Consider the following 16617-nt stretch of genomic DNA (forward strand, 5'->3'; position numbering starts at 1 on the left):
AAGGGAGCGTCTCATCTCCTCTGTGACGAGGGACGAGATGTGATCCCAGACCTGCTGTCTACATCGTTGTCCTCTAGCTGAGGCTGTCTCCTGCTGGAAAAGCCGACTGTAGTAGTCAGTGGCAATCTCCATCACCTCGTCTAGGCTAGAGCAAGTCCTTCCATACTGATCTTCGAGGCTATGTATCTGCTCTCCTGAGGTGTAAGACTGGTGCACCTGGAAAAACTCCTTACACATCGTATCCCCCTTCCACGCCCAGAAAGCTTCTGAGGTGCGGAAAGAGAACTCTGAGCGCTTATCCTCTAGGCCCGCAATGGCTGCTTGCGCTCGCACCTTCTGTGCGTGGAGGGTGGGATCTCGTGGTGCCTCCTGTAATAATCTTTGCATGGTTGCAAGGTCCTACCGGAGTGCTCTCTCCTCTTCCCAACTCTGCGGCCTGGCCTATATGGTTGCCTCTTGGCAGATTCTGCTCGATTTGACTAGGACCTCTGCAACGTCCTGTGCGATACGATCCTTCTTGTCCCATTCCCTAGTCCAAAGCTGCTCTATCTATCTCGTCACTTCCTCCCTCCTACATATCGAGGTGGGGGAAGGGAGGTGGGTGTGGGCTCTTTGGTGCAGTAGTCTGTGGCACGGGTGGTAGACGTGGGGGGCTGCGGCCCTGCCGTGTGGGGTGGGCAGGGGGTGGTTGCGGAGTGCTCTGTCGAGGGGGTGTTGCTCACCCTCTTGCTCCCTGCTGACGAGGCTGTGTCTGCGGAGCTGGTTGTAGGGCTCCCCTGCCGTCTCCCTCTCTTTCGTCTCTCCACACGTGTGAAGCTGTCAACATTCACCCGTGGGCCTGTCGACAAAGCCGCTTTGCTCGGATGTGGCCAATACTAGGGCGTGGAGGTGATTAGGGCGAGGGGGATGTGCTAGAGCAGGGGGAATGTACTAGGCGGGAGGGAGGGGCAGCTTTATGGTGGGAGCTATTAATGAACTCTTAGCTTTATGGTGGGATCCCCCCTCTTTGCATACATAAAGAGAAGACTTTGATGGGCTATTAATGAACTCTTAGCGGTTGAGTAAGAAGGCATCAATTTTGGCATACCAAGCTTGTGGAGCTTGCTTTCAACTGCACAAAGCCTTTTTCAGCTTGCATACCAAGTATTCGGATCTTGCAACTGCAAAACCAATGGGCTGCTGCACTTCTTCTTGAAGTTCCCCATGTAAAAATGTTGTCTTAATATCAAGCTAGTGCACCGTCCAACCATGATGGATAGCCAAAGCAACCCTAGACTGAATGGTAGTCATACGGGATGTAGAAGCAAATGTCTCCTCATAGTCAATGCCTTTCTTTTGCACATAGTCTTTGGCCACAAGCTTGGCTTCATGCTTATGAATGGATCTATTCGCTTTTCTGTCTAGCTTATAGATCCACTTTGTGCCAATGGCTTTCTTTCCAACAGGCAATGTCACTAAATTCCATGTTTGATTCTTTATGATAGAATTAAATTCAGCTTGCATTGCCGCCATTCAATGCACACTTTGTTGTGCATCCTCAAAACATTCAAGCTCTTCATCATCAAGTATGCGCGTTGCCATAACAAACTCCATCGTATTAGCATGATCATGCAAATGAGCTCGTCTTCTAGTACAACCAACAATAGGAGCATCCAAATGACTATGACTATCTTTCATAGTTTGCAAGTACCATCTAGGCATCTGCCTAGCCTCATTATGTACAAGCTCCTTCTAAACCTTAAATTCAGCATCTTTGTGAATATTTAGATCAGCATAGGTTGATTTTTGTATTGCTCAATGGAGCAGCTGGCCGAACATTGTATTCATTTACTGAAACTCCAGTTGTATTACCAAAAGAAATGAGCAGTAGCTCTTAAAACATAGCATTGGTAACTTGATATGTATCAAAACCAACAATGCATAATTCTGATTTTTCATCAAAGACCACATCCCTACTGACAAATACTTTCTTGGAGATAGGATCATACAATCTATATCCTTTGCTCTCACTGTTGTACCCTATAAAAATGCATTTGGCAGCCTTGTTGTTCAACTTCTTTATTAGTACCTTGGGAGTATGAGCATATGCAAGACACCCAAAAGTATGAAAGTGGCAAACTAAAGGTTTTCAGCTATTCCAAACCTCAAAAGGCGTGACATTTTGTAATGCCTTGGTAGGGCACTTGTTCAAAACATGACAAGGACACATAACTGCTTCCATCCAAAAACCATGTGGCAAACTCTTAGCTTTCACCATGCATTTGGCCGTCTCCATGAGTGACCAATTCTTCCTTTTTACAACCTAATTCTGCTACAAAGTGTATGCTTTAGTATAGTGATGGACAATGCCTTTTTGCTTCAAAAAATTATTCAGTAAGAAAGACATATACTCCCCCCCTCGGTTCAAATGGAGAATCTTAATCCTAGAGCCAGGTTGATTTTCAGCAACTACAACAAAAGCTGAAAATATATCATATACTTTTGACTTTTTGACCAATGAATAAACCCAACAAAAATGAGTAAAGTCATCAATGAAGGTGATGAAATAATAACATCCATCCAATGACTTTGTTTGCATGGGTCCACATAAATTTGTATGCATGATATGTATCCCTCATAAATGTGCTCAAGAGGTCTCTCCAAGAGAGGTAAGCGTTCCAATATCTGAGTGTGCTATATAACATCAAATTGCCATAGTTCACATGTCCCATGTGAGCAACAAGAACTCTACGAGTAATAGTAGATGCCAACTAAACTAACTGATCAATCGAGTGAGTATCTAACTCATTAAGTCTATGATATCATGTGTTAGTGAGTGCTAAATTCAAGAATTCCTTATCCTTGACCGTGCATTTATCATTATCAAATGTGACTTGGGTTCCAGATTTTGCTAAATAAGAAATGGATACTAAATTCTTGTTTATTCCTATCACATATAATGCATCTTGTAAACCAAGAGTATAGCCATCAATGGCTCTCAAGACAATCTTCCCAACACCTCTAATAGGGTAAGATGCATTGTTGGCACATTGCACAAACTTGTTAACAGAAGCTACAATAACAAAGGAAAAGAAATCCTTGCAAGATGTAATGTGCTTAGAAGCACCACTATCAAAGAACCAAGTGCTAGCATTGTCAGTAGATCTAAATGCCATGTCAACCCCAAAAGAGTCATAACTACAAGTGTAAAAATAGTAGTCACGGTCTAGAACAAAAGATGTGGACTTTGTAGCAGTAGAAGATTCATCAGAATCAAACATCCCTAACTCCTTCTCCTTGGCAATGCGCTTCTACATTCCGTAATGTAATGACCTGACTTATTAGAATAATGCACGTGCTCTTCTTGGCTTGGGTGTTTCCTTGTTTCTTGTTCCTTTGTGAAATTCCAAAACTCTATGGATCTTTTTTAGACTTGCTGCCCTTGCCCTTTTGTCTCGCTATAAAAGCTTGTTCAGAGGCTATAACATTCATCCCAGTGTTCTATCTTGTTTGCTCTTCTTCTAGGAGCAAAGTAACCAACTGAAGAAAGGTAAGTGATCGCGGAGAAATTCTCATCGTGAGATTTAAGGCTATGCAAAAGGCTAAATAAGAGAGTGGCAAGGAATTGAGAGTAGTATAGATCAACTATACATCAGAATAATGCTCATCTACATTCATTAACTACTCATGCAAGTCCTGAATTTTATTAAGTTAATGTTGCATGGCATCGTTATGAAGGGTGCTCACACTCAACCGCCAAGACCCATGGATTGCTTATTGTTTCAAGCGTTTCAAACGAGCTCTAATGGCTATCTCTCATCTAGCCAAGGGACCTTCGAACCTACGAGTGTAATAAGCTTACCTCAATGCGGAAATGAGTTGCCTCCTCCCTTGCACACACTGGTAGCTCCACGATCCTAGATGCTAGCTCAGGCATCCTCCAGTCTCCTCCATCGAGCTTCATTCACCATAGCCGCGCGCGCACGCGAGGAAAGAGAAGAGAAGAGAATAGAAGATGGTGAAGAGCTTTACCCTCTTGATCTCTCACTTCAACACACTCACTCCCTCTCAAGAGCGCACGCACAAGCAAAGTGAAGAGAAGAAGAGAGGACTCTTGCTAGCCACACACCAAAGAAGAGCTTCCATTCACTTTTTTGAACTTTATATACAAGCTCTAAAATCCCATGGGCACCCATCCCTTTTTACATGACCAACCGTTGTGGCAAGGTCCTTTTTCTTATTTTCCTCTTCTTGCCTCATGCCTTAACCCTACACCCTTCTATTCTTTTATAAATGGCACAGGAGGGAGCCTGGCACTCTTTTATAAGAGTTTTTAGAGTTTTTTGAAGCGCCTTCCATTTAAAATTGCAATTTTTGCCTTAGCTTCGTTTTAGAGGACGCCTTTGCACCTTTGTTTTTTTTTTTGTCATTTTTCCGCTCTTTGCTTCAAATTTTCACCATCTCGAATCGAGGTTAATATTACCCCCCTCCAAGACGAGTGCCAGTTCAATGGCACTTCGAGCTCTTTGTTGTGGAAAGGTGGGGTGATGATAGGGCCACATGTAGACTCCGTTGATTGGGAAGCTTTGGTAATGATTTGGATGGAGAACCCAAGTTATGTCGAGTGGATGATGGGGGCCTTCGAAGTTGGTGGTTTGCAATATCTTGTTGTACCTGAAAGAAGAAAGTGCTCTACCTAAGGGGAGTGTCTATCTCACCGCGCAATGCTTTGTGCTCGTATTGATGGAACGGGGAGCTAGGTCTAACCACATACAAGCCTGGGTGATATCTCACACTTGAGAACCCCGTTCGTGTGAAGGAACGTGCGGTGTATGTAGCTTAGGGTGACATGTCTGACCATAGGCAAGCGTTATCTCCCTAGGCATGTCCTACCCTTGAGGTGCCCTAAGCGTGAAGTGGAGAGTTGAAAAGGACTAGGGGTTTAGGAATGGAACCGGCTGACCAAGGCTACGAGGCGTGCCTAACTTGAGGACCCCTAGGTGCAGTGACTATGAGCTATGTGCCGCGAATTGTGTTTGGACATGTTGTGTGCTCCTTTCACTGTTATTTGTTAGTTGTCTTTGTGTTTGGCATTCTCTTTTCTTTTCTTTGTTAAAAAAATAAAAAATAAATTGCGTGCCGAGTTACATAATTCTAGCAGTAGCTAATTGCTAGTTATCATCATCAGAATGTGGTGGGGAAGGGGATTTAATGGAGTAACTAAAAAAATTTCAACTCAGTATGTAACCCTTAAGGTTCAAGCAAACATGGAGAGAGGTGGTGGAGAGGAATGGGTGGTTACAGTGGGTAAATTAGCTGTCACTCATATCCTCAAGAATAGCTAGACAAAAGGAAGGTAGAAGGTTGGCTCGCATCATTAGGCGGGTCATTGTGTAGCTATATATGGTGTTAGGATTACTCATATCCAGTGAGCTTTGCTAGCAGACAACTCATTGGGATTGAGATAAACTACTCGACGATAGAAAGAAAAGGTCTGGCCATGGTATTTGCCGTGAAGAAGTTTCGGCATTATTTATTAGCCATGCCTTTCACTTTCTTTGCGGACCATCAAGCCTTGCTATATTGATAAACAAAGAAGCACAAGGTTTGTTTATTAAATATAGCAAGGCTTGATGGTCCGCAAAGAAAGTGAAAGGCGTGGCTAATAAATAATGCCGAAACTTCTTCAGGGCAAATACCATGGCCAGACCTTCTCTTTCTATTGTCGAGTAGTTCATCTCGGTCTCACTGAGTTGTGTGCTAGCAAAGCTCGCTGGATAGTTGAGATTGTGTTTGTCAGGTTGGCATAACACTGCCCCCACAACGAATTTCGAAGCATCAATATACACGTGGAAGGTAATGGTCCAATGTGGGGCTAGTAGAATTGGTGCTGTGGTCAGAGCCTTTTTCAATTTCTCATATGCGCGTTGGCATTCTTCAATCCATTCGAATATAATCAACAATTTGTAGAGAGGTCTAGGATTCAATGCATAATTCAGTACAAACTGCCGATAATACCTCGTATGTCCTAAGAAGCACTGAACTCCCTTATAGTTGGTTGGGGGTGGAAGATCAATAATGACCCTGACTTTCGAAAAGTCCGTGGCAACGCCGTTCTTCAACACCACGTGTCCTAGGATGTATCCGTGCTTTACCCAAAACTGGCACTTTAAGGGATTCAGAGAGAGACGATATAGGCGACACTATTCAAAAACTGTTCGGAGTTTGTCTAAGTGTTCTCTTCAGGTTGAATGAATACACAAGTCGTCTACGAAGACTTTTAACTCTTTCCTAAGCATATATTTAAATATTGTGCACATAAGGCGTTGAACGATGGTTGGAGCATTAGTCAACCCAAAGGGCATGACTATGTAGGCAAAGACACCCCACTCAATAGCGAATGCAATCTTATGCCGATCGTCAAGATGCACTTGCATCTGATTGTATCTAGAGAAGCCATCTAGAAAACTGTAGGCCTCTTTCCTCGCCACTCTCTCGAGCATATGTTCGATGTGTGGCAATGGGTAGTTGTCTCTCTTAGTGGCAGCATTCACATTCTTGTAATTGACGCACACTCTAATCTTTCCGTTTTTCTTCATTACAATGACTATGGGTGACACTTAGTGTGTGTGCTCAATTTCGTAGATAAATCCCGCTCTCATCAGCTTGTCAATGTTTTCCTTGACCGCATGAGTGTGTTTTGGATTTAGAGGGTACGGTCGTTACTTGACCGGCATTGGGTCTGGCGTCATGGGTATGCTATGAGTCACTACACTTGGATCTACCCCCTTAAGCTCTTCTAAGGACCAAGTGAATACGTCTATATACTCTCGCAAGAGAGCAACGAGACTCATCTCCTCTTCCTCCGTCAAGTCATCGGCAATAAAGATAGGCCGGGGTGTCTCCCCTTCCTGGGCTAGGTTCACCTCTCCTTGACTTTGGCAGGTTTCTCGATGGGTTCCCTTGCTTGCCCTTGACATTTGGCACTCAGCAGGATCGCTACCCTATCACCCTTCTTGAACTTCACAAATCTCTTAGGGAGGTCCTGTGGTTTTTGTTGTTCGTCTGCTCGTGCGTCCTTCAACTGTTTTGCCCTTTTTTTCTTTAACCATCTACGCCTCAGGTGGACAGGTAGGTTCCCCTTGGTACGGCTAGTCTCAGAAGGCCTAGGTGTTTCTGGGTGGCTCTATGAACTCACTTCCGACTCAGAAGGCCTAGGTATTTCTGGGTCGCTCTATGAACTCACTTCCGATTCAGAATCAAACTCCCCTTTTTTGCTAGAAGAGGTAGTCTCTCCCAGTGGTCGTAGTTGAAAGGGTGACTGTTCTAAGCATTGGCGTGACACCTGGTTGGGTTAGGCCTGCTTATTCAAAGTCTATGATTCCTATATGTTCCAACCAAGCGCATCACCCTTCACGTCATGAGATATACATAGTCAGGGGCTCGTAGGATTTCTTGATATGAGCATCATCCTTAAGCATCGCGGAAACGGCGTCGAGGTCGGCTGGTGTAGTCTTCCAGGAGTCCATTTCTACCCTTACGGCTTTGGTTCTAGTGCCTAGGAAGATGAGACCATTCCCCCAATCTTTGATCATTCTAGCATTATGCATCTAGGGTCGGCCCAATAGGATATTGTAGTCCACTCCCTTCATGACTATAAAGTCAATTGAGAATTGGACTTCTGCGATTTTCACTGGCTAGTTTTTTAGCACCCCGAATGGCTTAACTTTCATTCCGTTAGCTAATTTGACATTGAACCTAGAAGTCTCGATAGGTGGATTACCCTAAGTCTCGAGCACTGCGTAGCACAATACACTAACTCCGGCCCCTATGTCTATAATCCCTTTCCTTGTTGTGTTGCCTAGGGGTAAGACCGATAAGACTGCATGCATCTCGGTGCCTTCTCAAAAAGCATTAACGTGCAAGGACTTAGGCACGGAGTGCAACATCAAACTCGGTATCTGTCTCTCTGTCTCATGTTCTTGTAGATCTACAGCAGCTTGCTCTCGTGATCCTTCAACCCACTGCTTCAAGTCTTGATATAGAGTCGGATGCTACCTAAGCAAATCTCCCAGGCTTAGCGTCACAAGGGTGGTCACTAGAGTGGTGAGGAGGTCGTTGGTTGCTCATCTTTCTCATATTCCAAATTGTCCTGGCCAATGGCCGTGATTGTTTTGTTGGCTCGTAGCGTTAAGGCTTTATCTAAGTGGTACTGCTTGTGGCGCAGTCGCATCTCTCGATTTTGGTCGAGGGGGTGAGATTGGCGTGCTTATGTTGGAGAGATCCTCGATCTCATCCTCTATAAGATAGGTTCAGCATCTTTCAGGTGTCCTTGGGCCTCCTTTACCCACTTCTTCACCTTCTCGATGGCCTCTAGTTGGCACTTTGGGTTGGGGTACTCCTTGACCTTAGCACTTTCCTTTTCAGCCGTCTTTGGGACTGATGTCTCTGTCTCAGTGTCAGTGACTTTTTTTCTAGTAGGTAGCATTGTGGCACTCTCAGTTTTGAGCATGACTTTAGCTTCAGGTCTCTTCTTCCTTCGCCTAGGGCTCTTCTTTCCGATCGAGGTTGCGTCAAGATTGCTAGGACCTAGCACTGATATACCGGGCTGCTTCGTTTATGCATGGGTCATGACATGCAATGGGATAGGTGTAGCCTCCCCATCGAAATTCTCGACACCGAACAATCCCAATGGCACGGATGGCACGTTAGCCGAACTCGAGGATGGTTTTCGCTTTGGACAATCAACGAAGAGATGAGTGATTCCGCACACAGGGCACCTTAGGTCAGCCTTGTCTCTATTTTGGTACTCCCTTTCAAGATAGCGTAGTGAGACGTGTTTTGGGTGACCACAAGTCCAACATATGATTGGTTCTTGGGTTTTCCCTCCTAGACCTCTACCTTGTTCCCTACCTAATGCCATCATCGGTATTGGTCTATAGTCCATAAGGATTGCGTTGCTCTCATCGTCGTGGAAGACGTAAGGGTATACGTAAGTCTCTTCCTCATTTGTCTCTTCCACATAGTGGATTGGAGCATTGCTTGGTGGATGGGTCACATACGGATCGGGTGGTCTAGGTATTCTAGTAGGATTTATGTCCGTTCTAGGAACAGCCGGCTTAACGTTGTTTGGTGCGGGAAGGGCCAATGGGGCTCCCCTTCCAAAGAATTGTTGCAGCCTATTTGCTAGGTAAGGTTGATTGTATGATTGTGAGTACGGAAGTCTTCTAGGCAATCTACAATGCGCAACGTCGTGACCAAACCTATTGCAGTTAGCACAAGGTTGTGACTTGGGGTCTCAACACTGGGCCGGCAAGTGGTTTCTGCCACAGTACACGCATTAGACGTGTGGGCGTGTTAGTCGTCTTAGCATCTCGTGCATCTTGGCTATTTCCATTTTCATGTCAGCCAATTCTTTGTTGACAAACCACTTCTTTAGTTTACACACTTAATTTACAGTTTCACACTCACAACCCTAAAAAGGACTAGTGACCACATTTTGGTCACTTTTCTGGTGGGTGCTCACTCACTAGTTTGCCACTCTAGACAACTTATGCCTATAAATAGGCAATCACTTCATTCATTTGACACCCCACTTCAATCATTCTTCACCCCTCTTCTTCTATCACCTCAACACTCTTCTCTTCTCACACTAGTACTACCCATACCCCTATCGAAGGATATCGCAGTTTATAGCCTTTTTTCACTCAACGTGGCATCATCTTTCCTCAATAGCCATTAGCTTTTCCTCATCAAATGTCAATCTCCATTAGCTAGCCTCTTCCCTTTCCTTGCCTTTGCTGCATCCAAAGGCTCTCCATCAGATGGCTAGCTCCTATGAGCCTAGCTACTTGCTGAGATCTGTGTTTTGCATCTAGAGGCGTTCCCTTTGTGTGCCATCAATCCCAGCACATGGTGACAACATCCTTACACTTGGCGACCATCCTTGGAATCGGTTGCTAGTATCTAGGCTATTCTTTCTTCGCGTCTTGCAGCCCATCACTCTAGACATCAGCATTTGCAGCTCGAAGGTTTCAAGTGTCATCTTCTCAATATCGGAGGATTGTGGTTCACTCCCTCAACAATTGGTGATCATCTTCCTCATCTTGAACGGCATCATAGGACTGTGATTCATTGCTCCCTCCACAATTGTCCTTCATCTTCTAGTGATTAGTTCAATAGCCCGTTGCCTAAAGGATTGTGTTTCACACCTATGCAAATTCCCACAGGTGATGCCGCCTAAGTAGACAGGAGAGTGCAGTCATCTTTTGAGCTTTAGCTTCGTTGTATCAGCTTTTGTTCTCATAGCATGATTCAGTGCATCATCACCATGTTGTTTTGTGTTTTAGAGTTTTTCTTCTCTCTGTGTGTTTGTCGTACACACTTCAGGTTTCTTCCCACAAACCCTATTATCTCTTTGGTCTCTTTGTCATTTTTTATAGTATTGACTTGAGCACAACTTGGAATGCACTCTACATGTGAGTCTCTATGCTTAATGGTGAATCCTCATACATACAGTATCACAAGGGTGTAGTCTTTAGATATTCCTAGATGTTGTATCTTTCTATTTCTTGAATACAAGGGTGTAGTTTTAGATATTCCTACATGTTGTGTCTTTCTATTTCTTGAATACAAGGATTCCTTATTAATATATTGTTTGTCCCTTTCTACTGTGCCATTTCTATTCCTTTTGATAGGCCACTTCTTTCACCTCGAGAAATAACACTTCAAAGTAGCCAATGGATCGGGTGCTTGTCGGCTGCCCAAGAACCTACTAAGCCTATAGAAGCAATGGTTATGTTCTCTCAAGAGCTTGAAGGATTTTTCTTGAACTTTTTTAAAATAGTATTTTTCATGTCCATTGGTAAAGGGATGGCCTTGTATGATTTTCATAGAAATCATAAACAAAAAGGCGTGTACACACCCATCATTAAGAGTATTGACGATGAAGTAAGGGTAAAAACGCATCTAGATGAGTTGACCACATATAAAGATTGCTTGAGGCTCATAGCAGGTGCTCATGGAAGCTTTGCACTATAATGAGATGCATTTAAGAATGCTATACAAAACAAAGAGAAATCTTATGTAGCAAGGTGCCACTTGGTCAGTGCACCTCATGGAAGGGAGTTAACTTGCCTAATTGACCTTTTATAAAGATGATGTAAAGTTTATACAATGCAAATAAGAAGATATACAAGCAAGGGATGTCGATGACCCTTAGACATGTATTAATTAAATAGTGCCTAGTACCAAGGTCACCACTGACATTGGTGGCTAATAATTTAATCTAGGCCCAAATCTGACATCGGGTACCAATTAGTACTTGTCGGACATAACTTATTACAACTTTTGCCTTTGGGGTATCAACTTATATCTTGGGATCTTGGGTTCCACATTGTGAAATAATCGACTTGCAACATCTACACATTTGATTAACTTTTAATCAAATGCTAAGCAAAGCAATAAAATTTCACATCCTCATGACAAGGTCTCTGACAAGAAAAGTCATGGCAAGGTGGAGAAATGGTTCAAGCCCACTTAAGAGTGGCTAGATTAGTTTGTGGTGTGAAATCTAATATGATTGGTACGTAAGACAAGTGAGACCTTTGACTTCCTTGAATGATGTTGACTAAGAGGACTGTCCATATGCCACATGTCTAGGGATGTGCCACCAAGGTGGGTGGATACCAAGTGAAATAGGGGAAGTAGCTGTAGGAGAAGCCCCTCTTGGCTGCCCAATGGGAGTACCACCCATGGGTGCAGTTGTGGTTGGCTATGGAATGGATGTAGGTGAAAGACCTTGGGCCTTGTTATGACAGCCCTTGTCTACATGACTTGAGTGCTAGGAATGAGTGCGAAACCTATTCCTTGTAGAAAGTTGCTGCCAAATACGTCTAGATTTTGTGGATCTCTTTAAGAAGGGGCATTACCCTTGTTAGGACTTGTGTTCCCTTCTTGAGAGTTCTCACCACCTCTAGACTTCCCTTCCAAAGAAGAGGATACTAGAGCCCCCTCTAAAGTAGACGATATGGGAGAGGGTTTGTGGGTAGGTAGAGCAAGGAAACGACTTGTTGCATGAAGTGCAAGTATCTTGGAGAAAGCTTGTTTAAAAACAACATAACCTAATTGTCGTTTGACTTTAGAGAGTCACTGGTGAGGAACTCAGCTCATAATGTCCTATACCCAACACAACGGTTCTATATTAGACAAGCACACTCCAACACAACAATTCTAGGATAGACAAGTCCACTTACTTGGAGGTATGTGTAAGTTATGGTGTATGGGTGGCATTCACAATAATAAAGTAGTAAGAGCGTAGAGTGGCATGCACAATGGGTAGCTCACATGTGGAACCTGAAAAAGAAAATGGAGGCGGAGTGGAAATAGAAAACCCTAATCCTATTGTACTTGACATTTGTGAAATTGATGCTAATGTGGATTATGGAACTGTCGAATCTAATTCTAAGCTTTTGACAGCAAAATTATCATGAGAAGTGGGAGGGGCGGGAAGGAATTATGGTTGATTAGCACCAACAACATACTCAAATGAAGTAGAAGGTAATATAACAGGTATTTCAAAAGATGCAAGTGTGCATGTAGAGCCTCGTCTATAGACATTAACATACGGATACTGGTGATGGTCTCCATGGTAACTTACATCCAATTCTTGCACAACAAAAGGAGAAATAAAGAAGGGTTTCAATTAATACAAATTGAAAGGATTATACAGACCTCCCTCTAGGCCTGGCTGTAATGAAGATGGCTTAATGAGTCATCTTGAATGTCATATGTCCTCCCTCTGTGGAGAGATGTCCAGCCTTACCATAGAACATTGACTATTGCACAACTCATGGAGACTGGAATAAAAACAAATGTGTGTAGTGAGGACATATGCTATGCATGAATTCTCTGAAATGTATGTCCTCCGCACGACATTGGGTAAGGTGCATGAAGATGAGGGAGAGGATGTGTTTTCCTCCTTGTTCAGAGTGTAATGCCACCTCAAGGCCTCTAATGAAGGAGAAGCCTTCTAAGATACAATGGCTTTCCAAGCATAAGGTGTCTCAACCATTTTGAGTTGGTTACATGCTGCTAGTATATCTCCTACAAACCAAGTCTCCATGATATCTGCAATACACTCTTCAATGGAGCACCAGCTCTAATACCATGTGAAGATATTCTAGGGTTTACACTAAAAAAATGCACAATGTAACAAACACGACTAAAACATAATAACTCAGACAAGAAACACAAAATTCAAAATAGGGAAGAAATTGAAAATTGAATGAATAATGTGTGCTTAATGAATGAATAAATGTACACAATGCTCAAAAGCAAAGCAATCCAACGGTCAATAAGTCTCGTGGGAGTTGATTTCTAGAGATGGAACTCGAGTGCAGTAACCACCAGTCAGAGTAGAAGATGTAAGAAAGTGCTGAAAACTCACCACTAGCAGCTGCAATATGGACGATGATGAAGCAGTCAAGACAGTTTGATCAATAGTCACCAGGAGCAAACCAACAGCTAGGCGATGATAAGGGGGTGCTGTAGACAATGAAACCAGTAGAAGTTGGCATCAGCAGTGTGGATGGCCTCCAGGCAATGAGCAACAGCAGTGTGGCCTGTTCTGATGTAAATGCAGTAGTCCACCAGGACATGATGAGCAAGGTGGCAGCTGGAAACTCTCTAACTGCTGGATGGCAAAAGGTATGCAAGTGACCTAGCACATTCTCTATTTTTAGAGATAGGACCAACCGAACTTTAAGGTTTGGCTTATGGGACATTGAAGCACACTTGTACTTTTCAGTTTTCAGGCTGTTTAATGAGCTTGAATGTTAAAAATTAATGCGCCTTTAAAACCTATCGAGATGATTCCTATGCTGAATGAGAGGGGAAATTTGAGGAGGGAGAAATGGATGAGGCTTGGGAAGAGTTGGAGGCGGGCTGCAAAAGTAGAGGGGGAGGCTGCTATTGGGAAGCAGTGAAGCGAGGCAAGGAACTGATCAGAAATGCAGGGCTGAGAGAGTTGGGTGCAAGCTGACAGGCTAAGGGATCAAATCAGAGCTGAGGGAGGGAGCTGCAGGGCTGGAGATTGCTGGCAGTGGCTGAAGAGCAGGTGGCACGGGGCTTGGGTAAGAGGCAAATCCAGGAACAGCAGCATGTGGTGTCTGAGTGGTGCAAGGTGGTGCAGGTCAGGCGGGGGAGAAGGAAGCTGGCTGGGGTGGGGGTGGTGGTGGAATCAGCTGGGGGCTGGTGAGCTGTAGTTCAGCTCATCTAGGACCAGAGAATGTAGAGCACAGCTGAACTCAAAGAGAAGAAATGATTGTGAAATAATTCATAGCACAGGTCTTGGAACAATAGCCTTGGAAGTTCATTTAAATGATAATAGGCCTAGCATGAAACCAAGATTTTTAACTTCCATTTCATGGACACGGCCAATAGATGCTGGCTTTTATTATTAGTTAATTGCTGATTCGTGGTGTCACAGATATTTGAAACTTAAGGTTCATCTTAGGATCATATAATAGTTGTCTTTGTGATAATCTTGGAAATCCATGTTGAAGGATAACAGCCTTATGGTCATATTTCATGGATAACCAATAGGTGCTGAGTTTGACACAGGTCCTTGAAACTGATTAATTCCATCCGGTACATATGCAGGAAACTTTACAGCGTTGTATCCGAGAAGCTGGTAGCAGAGGACAGATGCTGGCCTTTATCATACTTGACAATTTAGAAGAGTCCATTATGGATGTACAGGTGCACAAATGGACTCTGCTAGTTCTAGTATAACAAAGGTTAACATGACAAAATTTCTTTCTATACAAAAGATTTAACATGGTTGGTTTGTATTTCAGTCTGTATCTTTTAGCAATGGAGCTCCTACATTCTCCAAGTATATTGACACTTTTCCATTCCCATATTATATCCTTCTTAAAGATATTGAGGCACTTCCACGGACCCTTGCTGATTTGCTGCGACAGGTACTCTTCCAGCACTTGATTTTATCAACCTTTTTCCCTGTAATGGGTGCGGTCTTCTTAATTAGTTAATGTCGGTATTTTGGGAAACTGCAGTTGAATAAAGTATCAGACTCTTTAAGAGACATCCAAATTAGTTTGTTTTCTTGTGGTGTAAAGATTTTTGCTTTGTTAAGGTCAGTTGCATTGTTCCAAAGATGGTTTATGTTTGTGGATTATGCTAGTGCTAGGGAGGACTTTTCTAGAAATGCGAGCCTGTGCGACTGTAGGCTAAGTTACCATGGCGCGTGAGACGCTCAAGCTTGTGAACAGCTTAATAGATGCAACATTCTTTCAGTAATTTCATTCAGCAAGTATATCAAGACTGTTTGATTTATATGGCTTCAGGTGGATAATTATGACCACTTTCTAAAGTGATTGTACGTGATTAATTCACAACAAAGTAGAATGTGAGATGATGCTAGATGGACTAGTCTTTTGCCTTCTTTCTGAGAATGACTCGAATATTCACTGATTCGTGGCTTCATTTGCTGCAGTGGTTCGAATTAGCTCAAAGGTCAGCAGCACACATTTGAGCATGTATAAAATGCACTCTATTCATAATTTGGCAAGCCCAACGCGTGGTAGGATTCATGGCTTCATTTGCTGCAGAGGTCTGAATTGACCCAGAGGTCAGCACGCATGGAGCATGCGTAAAATGCAGTCTATAGAACTCATGATTCAGCAAGTGCAGCAGCACATACACGGTAGTATCCGTTGGAGCGCAGAATCAGAGGCAGTGTTCAGCTGTATTGGCATTGCTGATTTTCGAAGCATGGCATACAAATAGTGTCCTTTCAATTGATTGTTTCTCATCAATCTTCTTCACAAGAGCACCCAACGCATGGTGAATCTCAGCGTACAAAAGTTAATGGTGAAGGCAAGCAACAGGGATGGGATGGTACATGAAGTGGTGTTTTTCTTTGGATGATTCATTGGGCGGGTAAAGAGCATGAATATCCAGAGTCTGAGACTACAGCAAATACATCAAGGAGGCTTACAAGGCTTTTGAGAAATTTGAGTCCAGGTGAATCAAGCAACAAGCGCAGACATGTTTCAACCGTTGTACCAGAGATCCCGGAATGACCCCATCACGAATTTCTTGCTCATTTCATTGGGACGAACAACCTCTCACATCCTCTTAATGTTTTCTAATTATTGAGAGGCCATTACTTCTAGTAAGCGAAGGGGATCGATAATATCTTTTAGTTGGAACATCCAATCAGTAAAGTTTGTGTTTTCCATGGATGATGTCAATTTTAAAGAATAATACAGATGTGGAATATTTGGACCACGTGAAGTACATTCTGTCCTCAAGGTGATCCACCTCATCATGAAATACTCATATAGATATTATTAGTAGAGATTCTTTGTCTACAAGTATCTAATTGTCACTACTAAATTCATTATGACACTCTTGTACAAAAGATGGAATAAGTTTACAAAAAGCTGGTACCACTAGACCAAGCATGAGGGAGTTTTCTAGAGATTCAATACTAGACTTTTTTTAGAAATTCAATACTAAATATTGATGGTTAGGGCTAGACAATGAACTAGTGATCATTATGACGCTAGGGTCAACTAGCACAATATGACAATTGAGGAGGGATATGCACAA

General features: G+C 43.2%; 1 protein-coding gene across 3 annotated transcripts in view; it reads left to right on the top strand.

Annotated features, from left to right (window-relative positions):
- Positions 1-16293, top strand: part of LOC148030995 (midasin-like protein) — a 229112-nt gene extending 212819 nt beyond the window's left edge. For all 3 annotated transcript variants that reach the window (XM_087684534.1, XM_087684537.1, XM_087684536.1), the window contains exons 76-78: positions 14641-14739; positions 14838-14963; positions 15497-16293. In XM_087684534.1, the coding sequence (XP_087540660.1) occupies positions 14641-14739; positions 14838-14963; positions 15497-15535 (264 nt within the window). In that variant the 3' untranslated portion in view covers positions 15536-16293. The remainder of the gene's footprint in view (positions 1-14640; positions 14740-14837; positions 14964-15496) is intronic.
- The last annotated feature ends 324 nt before the right edge of the window (positions 16294-16617 follow it).

This window comes from Lygodium microphyllum, chromosome 9 (genome assembly GCF_053477565.2).
Source record: "Lygodium microphyllum isolate KBCC chromosome 9, Lygodium_microphyllum_v1.1.10, whole genome shotgun sequence".
NCBI lineage: Eukaryota > Viridiplantae > Streptophyta > Polypodiopsida > Schizaeales > Lygodiaceae > Lygodium > Lygodium microphyllum.